Source organism: Pseudopipra pipra, chromosome 22 (genome assembly GCF_036250125.1).
Source record: "Pseudopipra pipra isolate bDixPip1 chromosome 22, bDixPip1.hap1, whole genome shotgun sequence".
Classification (NCBI taxonomy): domain Eukaryota; kingdom Metazoa; phylum Chordata; class Aves; order Passeriformes; family Pipridae; genus Pseudopipra; species Pseudopipra pipra.
The window spans coordinates 2,004,862-2,020,257 of NC_087570.1; the positions used below are offsets into that span (position 1 = coordinate 2,004,862).

Consider the following 15,396-nt stretch of genomic DNA (forward strand, 5'->3'; position numbering starts at 1 on the left):
TTCTTTTTGTTTGTTTGTTTTCTGCCAAATACACTGAGATTTTTGAAAGTATAACTACCAAAAAAAAAAGGTGTGGTTTGCATCATATTTCTGCTTTTGCAGACAGACATCCCAGCTCTGTTCTGTAAATCCCACCACCACCTGCCTGAGCTTCATTTTTAACCTCAGCTTTTCCTAGTGCTGAAAAATCTTTTGAGTGACCCAAACCCAGCCCTGGGAGGATTTTGGAACTTGTCATTTTAAGGCCTGAGTGGCAGCACAACAATCCTGTTCTCCTTGGGGTTTGTTGACCTTGGGTGCTTTTCTCTGCCCTCTCCTTGCCCTTTGTTTTTATTAGATTAAACAAACCCTCCACTGCCTGCTTTTAAGGCCTTTCCTTCCTCCACAGTCATACCACTAAATCTCTTTTGCTGGCTGCGTAAATAAGGAGCATTTTTTTTTCTCTTTGTTAAGAATCCACGGCAAGTGTCGCACCCCAGTTTGTGATGGCAGCAGTTCCGTTTCTGCCGGAAAAATCCTCTTTCGGGACGTTTTTTAGGGTTTCCTTCACTTCGTTTCTCACGGCCACACCCAGGCCGCGATGAGGACGAGGGTTATTTGCTTTACCTCTGTCAAACACAGAGGAACAGCCACCCTGAATGTGAATTCCTTTAAACGTGAATTTAAATTTAAACGTAACCAAGGTGTAACTGTGTCCCAAATGTCACCGTTTCCCAGCCGAAGCGAGGGATTCATTATTAAGCGGTGGCACATCATGAGTTTCCCTGCGCTGCCTTCAGCCCTTTCCTGTGGCTCCCCCTCATGAACTCCCCTATTTAGAACCGCTGCGTTTGCGCTCAGTTCACGTCGCTTCTCCCTCACGCTGCATCGACATTGTTGTGCTGGCCGTTCCCCTCGTGTGACTTGTTTGAAATCGCTCTTTATTCGACCGGACGGCGAAATTTAACCCGTTTACGGGTAATTAACGGGCGCCTGCGGTGACGGCGCCTGCACTCCCGGCTCTGTGTGCCGGGTCAGTACCCACGGGCAGAGCTGGGCGGTTAATCACCGCGCTGCCGCTGAAGGAACCGCTCAATTAACGGCTCATTAGCGATTTTTTTAATTTTTATTTTTTTTTTGTTAATTACTTCCCGGGCGTCATCGCCGCGCCCGGCACGGAAGTGACGCGTTAGAGCCGCGCTGGTCGCAGTGCCCGGTGGCGGCGGCGGTGAGTGGGGTCGGGGGGCCCTGAGGGGACCCTGGGGGAACATGGGGGGACACGGGGAGGTCTGGGGGGTCCTGTGGGGCTGAGGGGGACCGGGAGCACCGGGGGGGCTGAGGGGGAGCGGGCAGCGGCCGCGCCCGCGGGTGACACCGCTCCGTGAGGGCCTGTTGGACCCCCCCGGCCCCGGCCCTGAACCCCCCGGGGGTTTGTTTATTCTGAGGCGTTTAACGCAAAAATCGGGTCCATTCCCCGCTCTAAGACAGGCCAGTAATGACAAGCTCGATTGGCACATTGATTATTTATTTCCGATCCCGGTGCTGTTCCATAAACCGAGCCCCACAACTACCACAACTTGTGCTGTTTAGGCATCGTAGCAAACAAAGGAATTAGCGTTTATTTGCTATGAGCCGCATAGTTCTCTTGTAAATTAGTGTTCTCTCTTGTGCTGCTTGACGATTCTCTCGCTTCTCGTGTTAATTATTGCCGCGTTCAGTCTCTGTTTTGGGTCGGTGGGTTTCTCGGCTCGGTAGTCCCTGACTTGGTGGTCGCTTTCCCCCCTGCCAAATTAGAATTACTTGTTATTTTTACTACCTTTTACTCCCTCAGAGCTGATTTCAGCACAGCTGCTGAGTTGGGTTTGTTAGTTTTTTCCTTATCTTGGCAGTTCTGTCCCATAAATTCTTTGTGTCCACTGGCACATCCTTTAATCCCAAGCTTTGTTAATCCCCCCCTGCCCCGGGTCTGAGATCGCTGAAGAACGTGACACCAAACCATGGCCACAAACCACGTGTTTTGTGCTCTCCAACAACTCTGTGTTCCTTCTTCTGGGTTTAAACTTTCTAGGTTTAAAACAGACCTTTTTGGTTCAGCGCAAGTCAACCCCCACTTGGCTTTGCTCGAAGATGGAACATCGAGTGTTTGCACCGAAAAAAAAAATAATTGGTGTAAAACAGATTTATCTGTGCTGGGCTGCGTGGTTTGTGTGGGTTTTGCTGACGTCTCCTTCTTTTTCAGACTTTGTTTTTTTAACTCAAATGGGTGATGAAAAGGATTCTTGGAAAGTGAAAACTTTAGATGAAATTCTCCAGGAGAAGAAGCGAAGGAAGGAGCAAGAGGAGAAGGCAGAGATAAAACGTATGAAAAATGTAAGAACCGGTGCCTGTATTAATGGAAAACTGCATTTTCATTGGCTTTACATTTTATACTCTGCTTTGTTCGTAGTTTTTGGTCAGAAAAGGCAAATAAATTGATGTGATTAACTGGAAGTTGCAGTTCAAGGAATAGCCTTTCAGAGAATAGAAGAGTGTAGAAAAATATAGAAGGACGGGGTTAAAATGAATTTGAGTAACTTTTATGTTACTATTTGTACAACTATGTAGAAAATAATTCTTCTGGGAAGAAAAGCCCACAAAATAGTTAATGCAATCCACCTTAATCAGTGTTAATTATGTTGAATTAAAGCAGTTCAGCTTTAATTGCAGTCCAACTGCATTTGCCTGGTTACAGTATGGATGTGGTTTATAGATGAGTGGGGGCAACCAGCTGGGGATGGATTTTGAGCCAGCAAGGGAAGACTTAAGTAATATTTAAATTTTTTTCATTCTGTGACACAAAGATTAATTGCCTTTTTCCCTTCCCTGTGTTCCCATCAGTCAGATGACAGGGATTCCAAGCGGGATTCTCTTGAAGAGGGGGAGCTGAGAGACCATCGCATGGAAATAACCATCAGAAACTCACCTTACAGGAGGGAGGACTCCATGGAAGACAGGTAAGAATGAGAAAATCACCTTGTTACCTCAGAAGGAGCTACTGAAGTGAACTTTTAGGAAGAGGATTTAAAATATCTGAAGGGAAAATTCTAATTTTTTAGCGTGCAGATGGGCCAACTCCAGGGTAACTTTTTGAAGCAGTGGTTAAGGCTTAACAGTGTGTTGTGTTCCAGTTTTGGTTCGGGGCTGTTATGGAAATCAACTTGAACATAAAATAACAAAACCAGGGATCTTTTCCAAATGGGAAAAAGAGGAAATAACTCGCAGTCTGACAGTACCTGTCACCTCCCTGAGTTCATTCGTGTGCTGTGTTTTAGGGGAGAAGAAGATGATTCCTTGGCTATAAAACCACCCCAGCAAATGTCCCGGAAAGAAAAAACCCACCATAGGAAAGATGAGAAGAGGAAAGAGAAGCGCAGGCACCGAAGTCACTCTGCAGAAGGTGGTTGTTGCTGCACTTGGAAGCTTCTGGTTTCTGGGAGCTTCCCAAGGGGAAGCCAAGTAGGCTCCATATAGAGTAAATAACAATAAGTACAGACTAAAGAAAGGTGGATAAGACAAAGGAATTTAAACTTTTATTTATTATTTCTTTGCCTATGTTTAGTGCCCTTATGGCAATGACAGGGATATAACTGTGGTTGAGAGGACAGGAATCACTTTGGGACAGGGACACTGAGTTCACTTTTACTCCTTCCAGTCTGATAAGCTTCCTCCTGGCTTCACTGAGTGGGCTGAGCTCTGATCCTTGTGCCTGTCTGCAAAGGAAAAGCATACCCTTTCTAGAAACATTCACGTTGTCTTCCTGCTACTAACAGCCATTTTCTACTTTAATGCAAGTATTTGTGCAAGATCTTCTAATCTTTGGATTCTCCAACCCCCCCTTTCAGAACAGGATTTTCCCACTGAGAAAACGACAGAGAACATGGAAATAGGTTCCCATAGGGTTCATCCTCTCTAGTTTTGCTTGGTAAAAATGGGAGCACCGACTACTCTGACTAGTAACACTCCAAAATTAACTTTTGTTTGTTTAGGGAAACATGCCAGAGTGAAAGAGAAAGAACGGGAGCATGAGCGTAGGAAGAGACATAGAGAAGAGCAGGATAAAGCCCGTCGTGAATGGGAGAGACAGAAACGGAGAGAGATGGCAAGGGAGCATTCCAGGAGGGAGAGGTACAGCTATCCCTGCCTCCCCTGGGGCCACCCAGCACAGACATGAACAGCTGCCTCCTCTAATCTATCTCTAACCTCTGAAAGGACAAAAAAATCCAGAGGGAAAACTTGCCTGGTGCCAGTATTCCTGGGAATGTGGTGTCCATGGAATGAGTTCTTGGCTTTAATTACTCTTTCAGAGCTTCATTGCATGGGACATTCCGAGGTGAATTCACTGCTGGTGTTTCAGCATCATTGAAAGGTTGGACTTGATGACCTTGGAGGTCTTTTCCAACCTAAATTATTCCGTGGGGGGAAAAAAAGGTGCAAACTGGATTTGCACATTAGGGGATTAATGACCTGAACTTGCTTAATTTCTGTTGAAATCCTGCTAGGGGTGCAGAACTCATGGTCTTTGAAACACGTTTTTTAAAGGATCAGCTGAGAAGCTCCATCTTTTTTTTTTTTTTTTTGCCTGGTGAACAAGTGGTGCTGATAATGAAACTGAGCTCGGTGGTTTGTAACAGCAAGTGGGCTGAATTTGTAACAAACAATAATTATCTTCCAGAGATCGTCTGGAGCAACTGGAGAGAGAAAGAGAGAGGAAAATCCGGGAGCAGCAGAAGGAGCAGCGGGAGCAGAAGGAGCGGGAGAGGCGAGCGGAGGAAAGGCGGAAGGAGCGGGAAGCCAGGAGAGAAGGTGACTGGCTCTGCAGAAATGTTCTTCCTGCTTACCATCAGGTTACTCCCTGCTGACTCAGTGGTGGAATGGAGGGATAGAAAACTTCCTTCACTTAGGGCAGTGCCAGAATTTTAAAAAAATTAAAGTGAGGGGGGGCTTTTATGTGGGAGGGAAAAGGAAATGCAGGTTCTACAAGGGGAGATAAACAAGGTTGTAAAGTTATTGCCTTAAACATCCTGGCAGGTTGATTAGTCAGGGAGTCTTTGCCTCTCTGTCAGTCTGGTTTCCTATAGAAACAAGATTTCTGTCAGTGACACTGTGTTTCTGTGTGTATCCATCAGAGTCTAACACAGTTTGATAGAGACTGAAAGCTCAGAATTCAGTGTTTTAAGGATTTGGGGAAATAAATTGCAAAAGGAGGGAGAGGTCATGTAAGTATTTCACCCGTGGAAGATGTGGTACTGGGAGTCAGGTGGGGAAGATGTGGTAACTGAGCAGTTGAACTTCTACACATGAACCTCACTTTGCTCAGCATGTCAGGTGCTTGCAGCCTTAAGTTCAGATCATTTTGGGCTGAAGAATCTGTTTGTCTCAGCTTTCAGAGGTAAAAATCAGAGCCTATTCCTGTAAACAAGTGACAAAGATTGTTCAAGAGTAGCATTAAAAAACATATTTTTGCTTTGCTTTCTAGCTCAGCTCATACCAAACAGCTCCTTTTTGTGCTTGGCTTTGTGCTGGCAGCGCTCAATCTACGTAGCTTCTCATTTAATTGGTTTTATTGCTCTAAATGTTCTGTCAGCTCCTTCTAAACCTCAGCTGGTTTCATTCTTTTGCCAATCTTCCACTTCCTTCTCTGGCATTGATGCTTTAGTGTCAGGGTGTTTACTGTGCAACATACAGGGCATCTTGCTTCTGTTTTCCAAGCGTGGCAGCAGCTTTCTCTAAGTAGCACAAACCCATATTCTTTTATTTGAGGTAAATCACAGTCCTTTATTCTCCCACACAGAGTTAGACTCCACTCCTCCCCATTACCCTTTAGTTTGTAAGGAAAAATGAAAAGCATTCCAAGCAGGTGACTGTGGCAGGCAGGAATATTCTCAGCAGGGCAGGGAGGGGTAACAATTTCTTGTGGTTTTGTTTTCCCTAGTTTCTGCTCACCATAGAACAGTGAGGGAAGAATATGGAGACAAAGTAAAAATGAGACCCTGGAGTCGCAGCCCTTTACGCCAGCAGAGAGAGAAGCTTGAGCAAGGAGAGAGCAGGAAACCAGGTAGAACCTGCCACTCTACAATGTCTTTGCCTTGGGGGCAGCAGGAGCTGGGCTGGGGTAGTGTTTGACTTTTAGTGTCAAACATATATCCCAGGTGCTCAGTTAAAAACCCACCTCAGCCACGGTGGCACGACCCTGGAACATCCATAAACACTTGTACTGGTTTCTGAAGCAATGCTGGGTTTTGCAGGAATTGTGCCAAGTGACAAATGGAATGAATCTTTCCTTTTTTAGTAGTAGGAGGAGTAGTTTAAAAAGTTCCAAAGTGAGTGACTTCATTCAGTGGTGAAAGAAGCAGCTGACTGAATTTTTAAAATCTGGTTGTTTAATTCCCTTGCAGATGGAAAAAGGATGGATTTGTTTTATTAGGAGCTAAGCTACCTTAACAACTTACCTTACAGGGATCAGTGTAGTTTAAACATCACTGATATTGTCATCTTGTAGAAGCAAATAAATGCATAAGGCAGTGTTCTGGTTAGATGGGGAATTTTGATTTCTAAGTCAGAAAATGGTCCTTCCTGTGCCTGGAAGGTTCTAACTGGGGGTAGAAAATTTGCACAATTGACATAAAAATGTCTTTGTTTGAAGAAGAAAAGCTCTGTGTCTGCCCTGTTAACATGTGCAGCTGTGAAAATAAGTGTATCCATTCAAAGCAAGCTGATTACAGATGGAATCAGCTGGAATTCCAATTGGAGGCAGTGAGTCCTTGGAAACTCCTGCCTAATGAACCATCAGTGATGGACATGGGCTATGTCATGGTGAGCAGAGTCTGCACTGGATAGTGAGCCCTGACAGTCACCACATCTGGACACACATTAGGGACACTCCTTGTTACCAGGGTGTTTTTCCCCTTTTTTTTTTTCCCTTTTTTTTTTTTTATTAATTTCAGGATTATATCATGTTTAAAAACCAAAAGGCCAATATTCCATGATTTTGGCAGCTGATCCTGCACCACTGCAGCTCAGAAAAGCTGTTTGTCACTGAGCAGAGCGTGGAATGATTTTGTTTTTAGTGCTCTGAATTTCCAATGCAGAATGTTCAGCACTGATTTAATGCCAGCTGAAAGTGCAGCACTTACCTGGGTGTTCAGAGTGTTAAAGTGATGCTCAGTCAGCACCCTGTTCTTAATTTTTGTGGTTTCAGCAGTGAAAGAAGAGAAACCAGAAGAGAGAGATCCTCTTTCTGACTTGCAAGACATCAGTGACAGTGAGAGGAAAACCAGCTCAGCAGAGTCTTCATCAGGTGATTAAATGCAGATGTAATTAATTGTACAAGTGTAATTAATCTCTCTGCTGAGGAAACACTGTCGTTGGTGTGTCCCTGCTTAGTTCTGTGTTTGATTATTCCTCAACAGAATCTGGATCAGGCTCAGAAGAGGAGGAAGAAGAGTCCAGCAGTGAAGGTTCTGAGGAGGAAGGAGAGGAAGAGGAGGAGGAGGAGGAGGAGACAGGAAGCAATTCTGAGGAAGTGTCTGAGCAATCAGCAGGTGAGCAGCACAAAGCAGGGCCCACAAGGGGCTGTGATGACTTTCTTTGTTTCTCATTCTGTGCTGTTTTATTTGAACATTTTCCTTTTCTCTTAGTCTAGGGTAGGCTGAGACCTCACAGGTCAAGATAACTAGAAAGAAAAAAACCAAGTACAAGTCATTTTCTGTCCTTTTGTATAGAGGTAATACCAATTCTTCATCTAAGAAGCCAGATCAGAAACTTGAAAGCCACTTTTGTCTTCCTAACTGGTGTAAGGCCAACAGACTAAGTGTTCTTCTAACACATCAAATATTCTGCAGAGAACAGTTCTGCACTTCTTTGGGGGGTGGTGAAATACAAATGTTTCTGTGATTTCAAATTATTTTCAGTTGCACATTTCAGATTTATTCTTCATCTCAGTACAAGTAAATGAACATGATACCAAAAATGCAGTAAAGAAGTCTGCATACAGGCATTCTGGTCATTACTGAAAAGGCACAACAGGCTGGGTATTTTTCTTTAAAATCAGTTACAATTAATAAGCAAATATTCATAATCCATCCCCAAATGCCCAGATAATTGGTAAGAATTGTGTTCCCTCTTGGAAGCATTTGCTGTCCAAGTGAAGCAGGAGTGCTTGGTCAGTAAGAGGCAGTGCAGAGGTGAGGTGGAAAAGCATCTCAGCAGTGATTTGCCTCACGAGGTGCTGCAGGAACGTGGGGGGGATTCAGCTGAACTCGATTCTGTTTTGCAGAAGAGGTGAGCGAAGAGGAGATGAGTGAAGAGGAGGAGCGGGAGAATGGAAACCACATCCCAGTTGGTACAGTGCAAACCCCGGCTGTTTGTGCGGCCAAATCAATCTATTTCTAGAAATACTTTAAATATTTTAAATCCACTTCTTGTTGCAGTTTTGCCACCATTTTAAACCATCATATACTTGGCATTTTAAAGCCATTTTCATGTCAGAATCAGAAATTCCTTGAAATCTGTTCCAAGCTTAGAGGCAATCAGATCCTAGTCTAATGAGCTGATGTTTCCTTCTTTTTCATTTTGGGCCTCTTGTCCTGTCCTGTCCTCAAAAATCAGAGTGAGATATCCTGGGTCAGTTTTCTCTTTCATTCCAGTGTAAAGTTTTATTTTTGTGACACTGGAAATTGTGTGTCCATGGCTGTAAATGAGTCCTTGAAAGCATCACCTGTGCAAAGAGGAGAGATTGGGCTTCTCAGCAGTGATCAGTGTCTAACTCCCCTCATTTGGCTAAATCTGAATGTAATTATTCCAGACAGCTCCTCTTTCCACCACTGATTCTGACTTTTAAAGTTACAGAGTCGAGGTTTGACCGAGATTCAGCGGGAAGTGAAGTGGAGGAGGAGGAGGTAGGGGAGGGATCCCCTCATTCCAATGCCATGACAGAAGGGGACTATATTCCTGACTCCCCAGCTTCCTCTCCCATTGAACTGAAACAGGAGCTTCCCAAGTACCTTCCTGCACTTCAGGTAGGGGAGAACTCTTAAATGTAGATAAGAATGCCATAATATAATTGATGCTCTGTTATCTTGGTATTGCTACCTGAAAATAAGTCCCTGTGAGAGAGGAGTTCTGTTATGGTGAACAGGAGTCTGATGGGTGGTTATTCTTTATGTAGCCAACAGCAAAGTGGAGAAATATGAGTAAAAAGCAGACTTTTAATAATTGAGTTATGTGAAAGGTATCAGTGTGAGGTGCTGAGTTGCTGCCTTTGCCATTGTGGCAGAAATTTCAGATTATTCTGTGCAAAAGTGAATGAGTGAAGATTTAATGAAATAATTTAGTAATAATTTAGTTAATCTGCTTAAACACAGACTCTGTCCAGGATTCCATTAGAAATCCTGTAAAAAATAACCCCCAAAGATGGTGTAGCCATAATGATGAATTCTCTTGGTAAATCTAAGCTGTGAAGTTGCTGAAGTTTGCTGGGTGCCTTTTTGAAAAACCCAAGCAAAACCCTCCCCCAGATGCTGGAGGGGTAAATGTTGTCCCTGTATTTTTTTCAGGGATGTCGCAGCGTGGAGGAATTCCAGTGTTTGAACAGGATTGAAGAAGGAACATATGGGGTGGTGTACAGAGCAAAGGACAAGAAGACTGGTTGGTATCAGTGCTCTCCTGTTCCCTTCAGGGGATTTGAGGGCTGCACTTGTGTGCAAATTATGGTTCTGCATTTTTCATTGAGGAACAAAATTGTTTAAAACGCTTCTTTACCAGCAAGCAGGTCATTTTCAAGGCAAAATATAGCACAGTAAATTAAATATTAAACAAATGGGTGGCAGAATGCTGGGAGACCCCTTAATGTGTATTTAGTAGCTGTGTGATGGGAAATGTGTTCTCTTTGCAGATGAAATTGTGGCTCTGAAGCGACTGAAGATGGAAAAGGAGAAGGAAGGCTTTCCCATTACTTCTCTGAGGGAAATAAATACTATTCTGAAAGCACAGCATCTAAACATTGTCACTGTCAGAGTAAGGCTACAGTCTTCTATGTCACAAGTATTTCTGTTCTTGAAATATTGCCTCTCAGCTTTTAAATGCCTGATGTTAGCAATCCTTGCAGAGCTCATGGGCAGTTGTGTGCTCCTCAGTATAGGTATTACTGTCTCCATAACCTGATGTTTTGCAAAAATAAGGTGTTTTTTTAATAGAAGAATACATTTTCCATGGATTTTACCAGTGGCAACCTCCATCCTCTTGCCGGGATCAATTTAAAACATTGATTTTTGGGTGCTTTTTAAACACCACGTGCTGGTTTTGACAGTCTGTTTCTGTGTTGCAGGAAATCGTTGTGGGCAGTAATATGGATAAAATCTATATTGTCATGAATTATGTAGAACACGACCTCAAGAGCCTGATGGAAACAATGAAACAGCCCTTTCTGCCAGGTACTGTTTGCCACAGTCTCCTGAAATCCTCCAAACTGGCCCACACAAATGGCAGCTCTGACGTCAGGGAATGGCTTGGTACAAGCACATGTGGTGCTTTGGAATGTCCCATGTTCCTTGGAACAGAGCATTCCCTGCATTTGCTGTTAGTGCTGTAAAAACTGACACAAATTAAGATTGGATGGGAGTGCTGATACTCCTGCTGATGTTGGGCTGATGAATCCAGTGTGGAGGTGTTCAGAAGTGGAACTGAGGGAATTTCCCCTGTGCTACACTGAAAAGTAACAATGGGCTTAAATTTTGGCTGCTTCCTAGGAGAGGCAATAATTGCTGAGCATAATTTGGGTGCATTCCAGCTACCCAAATGAATTTTGCCTTATTGGCAGCAGCTCTTGTTCTGTGACATGTTTTTATTGTACAAGTTACACTGTGCTTTTAACTCGACACCCCTTCCTGCCCCCTTCCCTGTTCTCCAAATGAAACAAAAATGAAAGGCAGATTTATTCTCATAAATGCATTTGGCTTCTTTTTGTCATTCCAGGGGAAGTGAAAACCTTGATGATTCAGTTACTGCGAGGGGTCAAACACCTTCACGACAACTGGATCCTGCACAGAGACCTGAAAACCTCCAACCTGCTGCTCAGTCATTCAGGCATTTTAAAAGTAAGAATTCCATGGAAAATACCACACTTAGGGAAGAGTTTGTGCTGCAGAATTAAACTGTGTCATAGTTCTGGCAAGAGCTGAGAACTGTGTGTTGTGTGTGGCTGTTTCTGAAGGGTGAAGCCACACAGTGGCCAAAAAGGCACTGACAGTGAATGGCCAGTGCTGGAAATGTTTCTAATTGCCATTTATTTTCCTTCTAGGTTGGAGATTTTGGGTTAGCCCGGGAATATGGGTCTCCCCTGAAGCCCTACACCCCCGTGGTGGTGACTCTGTGGTACAGGGCTCCAGAGCTGCTGCTTGGAGCCAAGGTTGGTTCCTCCCCTTCAGCCTGACTGTATTTTATAAATCATGAACAAAGGCTGAGCATGCTTTTTGTGTTGATTCAGAGCTGGAAATTCTGAATATTCAATATTATTCCTCCTAAAAACACAGCTAAAAACCTTCCATCTTCCCCAGACAGAGGGTTTTTCTCCTTTGGAATGATGATGTGGTCAGTGCTGTTGGACTTCTCATGGATTGGGGCAAACTGGCAGTTGGGATTTTAATTTTTTTTTCTTAAACTAATCTAAAATCTGTGACACCTGAGAGCAGAACAAGGTCCTGGCAATGTTCCCTGCTGATTAAGTGAAATCTGGGTGAAATCAGTCGGGTTCAGTGACAAGAACCGTGCCAGAAAAAATCCTGCTTTATCAGCTGTGCTGCTTCGTTTGTGCATGGAAAAGAGAGACATCAGTGTGGAGACCTTCCCCTTTTATCCTGAAGTATTTGTGTACATGGCTATTGCTCACAATTCACAGGAATTACAACCTTTAAATAAATAGAGTTGAGACCTGGGCCTGGGGTGTGGGAATGATTGTGTGTGTGTTCTGGTCAGAGTGTAAAATCCTTAAAAAAAACTCTAAAACAAATAAAACCCCAAACCACAACCCACCCCCCCCAAACAGTGAAAGTATGTCACTGATTTTATAAGGCATAATTTTATTTTCCTTCTTTCCAGGAATATTCCACAGCCATAGACATGTGGTCAGTGGGCTGTATCTTTGGGGAGCTGCTGACGCAGAAGCCTCTGTTCCCAGGGAAGTCAGAGATTGACCAGATTAACAAAGTTTTTAAGGTAATTTTTTAAATGTTTTTTGGATTCTGACTGGTTTTAGAGATGAGTAGTAAGGAATTAAAAGTGCTTGTTGCTCTGTGACAGAGATTCAGCCTTAATAAAAGGCTCATTACTCAGAGACCAAAACCACGATCTGGGTGTTGTCCGTTTTCTTTGGATACTTCCCAACTCCTAAGTAAAGGGTTGCACTCTTGAGTTTATTAAGGAGATACTTTAATTTATAGGATCTGGGTACTCCAAGTGAAAAAATCTGGCCTGGGTACAACGAGCTGCCAGCAGTGAAGAAAATGACCTTCACAGAGTACCCCTACAACAACCTGCGCAAGAGATTCGGGGCTCTGCTCTCGGACCAGGGCTTTGACCTCATGAACAAGTGAGTGCAGCTTCCAGGGGCTCCTGGGGAGGGGGTGGGCAGTGGAGCTTGGTTCTGGGTTGTGAAAGGTTGGAAATAGTCAGCCCCAGGCTGAATTATAACCAATTAATAGAACTGTACCCAATACCCAGTCATGGAATTATAACCAATTTATAGAATTAAACCCAATACCCAGTCATAGAATTATAACCAGTTTATGACTGGGTATTGGGTTTAATTCTATAGAATTATAACCAATTTATAGAATTAAACCCAATACCCAGTCATAGAATTATAACCAATTAATGGAACTGTACCCAATACCCTGTCATGGAATTATAACCAATTTATAGAATTAAACCCAATACCCAGTCATAGAATTATAACCAGTTTATAGAATTAAACCCAATACCCAGTCATAGAATTATAACCAATTTATAGAATTAAACCCAATACCCAGTCATAGAATTATAACCAATTTATAGAATTAAACCCAATACCCAGTCATGGAATTATAACCAATTAATAGAATTAAACCCAATACCCAGTTATAGAATTATAACCAATTAATAGAATTAAACCCAATATCCAGTCATAGAATTATAACCAATTTACAGAATTAAACCCAATATCCAGTCATAGAATTATAACCAATTGATAGAATTAAACCCAATACCCAGTCATGGAATTATAACTAATTAATAGAATTGTACCCAATAGCCAGTCATGGAATTATAACCAATTAATAGAATTAAACCCAATATCCAGTCATAGAATTATAGCCAACTTATAGAATTAAACCCAATACCCAGTCATGGAATTATAACCAATTAATAGAATTAAACCCGATACCCAGTCATAGAATGATACCAAATTAATAGAATTAAAACCCAAATTAATAGAATTAAAACCCAATACCTAGTCATGGAATGATACCAAATTAATAGAATTGTACCCAATACCCAGTCCTAGAATGATACCAAATTAATAGAATTGTACCCAATCCCCAGTCCTAGGGTTCTTTGTTAAACACCAGAAACCCTCAGTTGTGTTCTGGACGGCTCTCTAGTGCTGGGGCTCAGCTCCCTCCCCCTCTCTGCAGTTTCCTGACGTACTACCCCGCGCGGCGGATCACAGCGGAGGACGGGCTGAAGCACGAGTACTTCCGGGAGACCCCCCTGCCCATCGACCCCTCCATGTTCCCCACCTGGCCGGCCAAGAGCGAGCAGCAGCGCGTCAAGAGGGGCACGAGCCCCCGGCCCCCCGAGGGAGGGCTGGGCTACAGCCAGCTGGTGAGCCATGGAGCTGGGGGGGCCTTGGGAAAGTCCAGCTTTCCCTCCGTGCCTTCCCAAGGGCAAATCCACTCACTGCTGTGTCCAGGACACAACCAGGCCTGGTTTTATCCCAGTGCAGAACACTCTCTTTTTAAAAGTGTACCTTGTTTTGCACTTCCAGCTAAGCCTTCAAATTTGTTTGGGAAGTTAGTCTGCAGCCTGGTGAGTTATACAGGTTTTGAGGGTAGAAATATCCCTGGTGAGTTATACAGGTCTCGGGGGTAGAAATATCCCCAATTTATTCCAGTATTTGGGGAATTCAAAAAAGGCCAGGCTCGTGTTCTTTCTGTCTTTTGGGGTGTCCATGGGACTGTGCTGCCCATGTAAGTCTGGCATGTTCAGAGTCTCAGGTGCCTTAATTCCAGTTCCACGTCTCAGCAGAGTTGAAATGGCACTGTACAATATTGTGCCCAATTTAACAGTGTAAGGAAGCTGAAAAGGTTACTTACTTAGCCTTGATTTTTCAGGGTATAAAAATTGTCATGGCACAACCACAGTGTGTGTTTGATCAGATGCTCACTAAGTGCAGTTTACACTTATTTATACAGTGTGTTCCCAATTTTTTCATCTTTTCCATGCAGTCAAAAGCAGGTGCAAGAACCAGGAACACTCGAGCTGCCTTTAGCAAAGCCAGCTTTTGAACTAGCAATGTTGAAAGATCACAAATAACCCTGCCCAGAACCTGAGCTGTGATGCCACAACAGCAAACATTTGTTTCTCTTTTAGAGATACTTTACTTTTTGTTGTTGCTGTTGAGATTTTTTTGTGCTGGAGAGGTAACACCAGCCACTGATCAGTGACCTGTGCTTGCTTTTCCCAGGGTGATGATGATCTGAAAGACACAGGATTTCACCTGACCACCACCAACCAGGGAGCATCTGCTGCAGGACCTGGCTTCAGCCTCAAGTTTTAAACTCAAGGTGAAAGAGGGAGGGGGGAAAAAAACCCCACAAAGAAAAAGAAGCACCATTCATGTGAGTGGATTTGAGTGCCCCAGTTCTGTTCTTCGTGTCAGGGGGACGAGATGTGTTTCTTTTTTTTCCCCTGTGAAAAACTCAAACCTTATCACAGATTCCAAGGCTCTGTTTTATAAATCCACGTGGAGTATAACTGCTGCATTCCATTAGAGGACTGGAGTTACCTGAAAACCCCAGGATCATCACAAACTGTGACAAAGGACAACTTGAACTACAGTCCTGGAACAGTTTCTGGTTTCTTTTTAGTTTTTTTTTGTTTGTTTGTTTGTTTTGTTGGGTTTGGTTTGGTTTTTTGTTTTTTTTTCTCCTTGTAAATTTGTAGAATTAAAATACATTTTCAATTGTTTAACAGTGTGAAGGATTTCATTGCTTCACCTGCAGCAAAGTTGGATGTTGGTGACAGTAAATAGAGTTTATTTTTTATTTTAAGGGAATTGTTTGTGTCTGAATATATTTGGGGCAGAAAAAAAGTGCCAGTTATGAGATTTCTTTCCTGTTACCTTCG

General features: G+C 43.3%; 1 protein-coding gene across 7 annotated transcripts; it reads left to right on the forward strand.

The window, feature by feature from the left end:
• Positions 1–986: 986 nt before the first annotated feature.
• On the forward strand, positions 987–15,240 carry LOC135426022 (cyclin-dependent kinase 11B). 7 transcript variants are annotated; one of them, XM_064678948.1, is made up of 20 exons: positions 987–1,207; positions 2,219–2,349; positions 2,857–2,972; positions 3,291–3,415; positions 4,005–4,143; positions 4,691–4,821; positions 5,951–6,073; positions 7,220–7,315; positions 7,428–7,559; positions 8,294–8,359; positions 8,860–9,035; positions 9,573–9,663; positions 9,911–10,032; positions 10,343–10,448; positions 10,990–11,111; positions 11,315–11,422; positions 12,112–12,228; positions 12,453–12,601; positions 13,683–13,872; positions 14,735–15,240. In XM_064678948.1, the coding sequence occupies exons 2-20, from the start codon at positions 2,239–2,241 to the stop codon at positions 14,825–14,827; spliced, it is 2,313 nt and encodes a 770-aa protein (XP_064535018.1). In that variant the 5' UTR covers positions 987–1,207; positions 2,219–2,238; the 3' UTR covers positions 14,828–15,240. The 7 variants fall into 7 exon arrangements, with proteins under 7 accessions (XP_064535018.1, XP_064535020.1, XP_064535021.1 ...); XM_064678950.1 differs by having other exon boundaries at positions 8,866–9,035; XM_064678947.1 differs by having other exon boundaries at positions 989–1,207; positions 7,217–7,315.
• Positions 15,241–15,396: the final 156 nt, after the last annotated feature.

Coding starts and splice junctions, on each gene's coding strand:
- LOC135426022 (XM_064678947.1), top strand. CDS start 2,239: ATGGGTGATGAAAAGGATTCTTGGAAAGTGAAAACTTTAGATGAAATT. Junction 2,350..2,856: donor AGATAAAACGTATGAAAAAT/GTAAGAACCGGT, acceptor TGTTCCCATCAG/TCAGATGACAGGGATTCCAA. Junction 12,229..12,452: donor AGATTAACAAAGTTTTTAAG/GTAATTTTTTAA, acceptor TTTAATTTATAG/GATCTGGGTACTCCAAGTGA.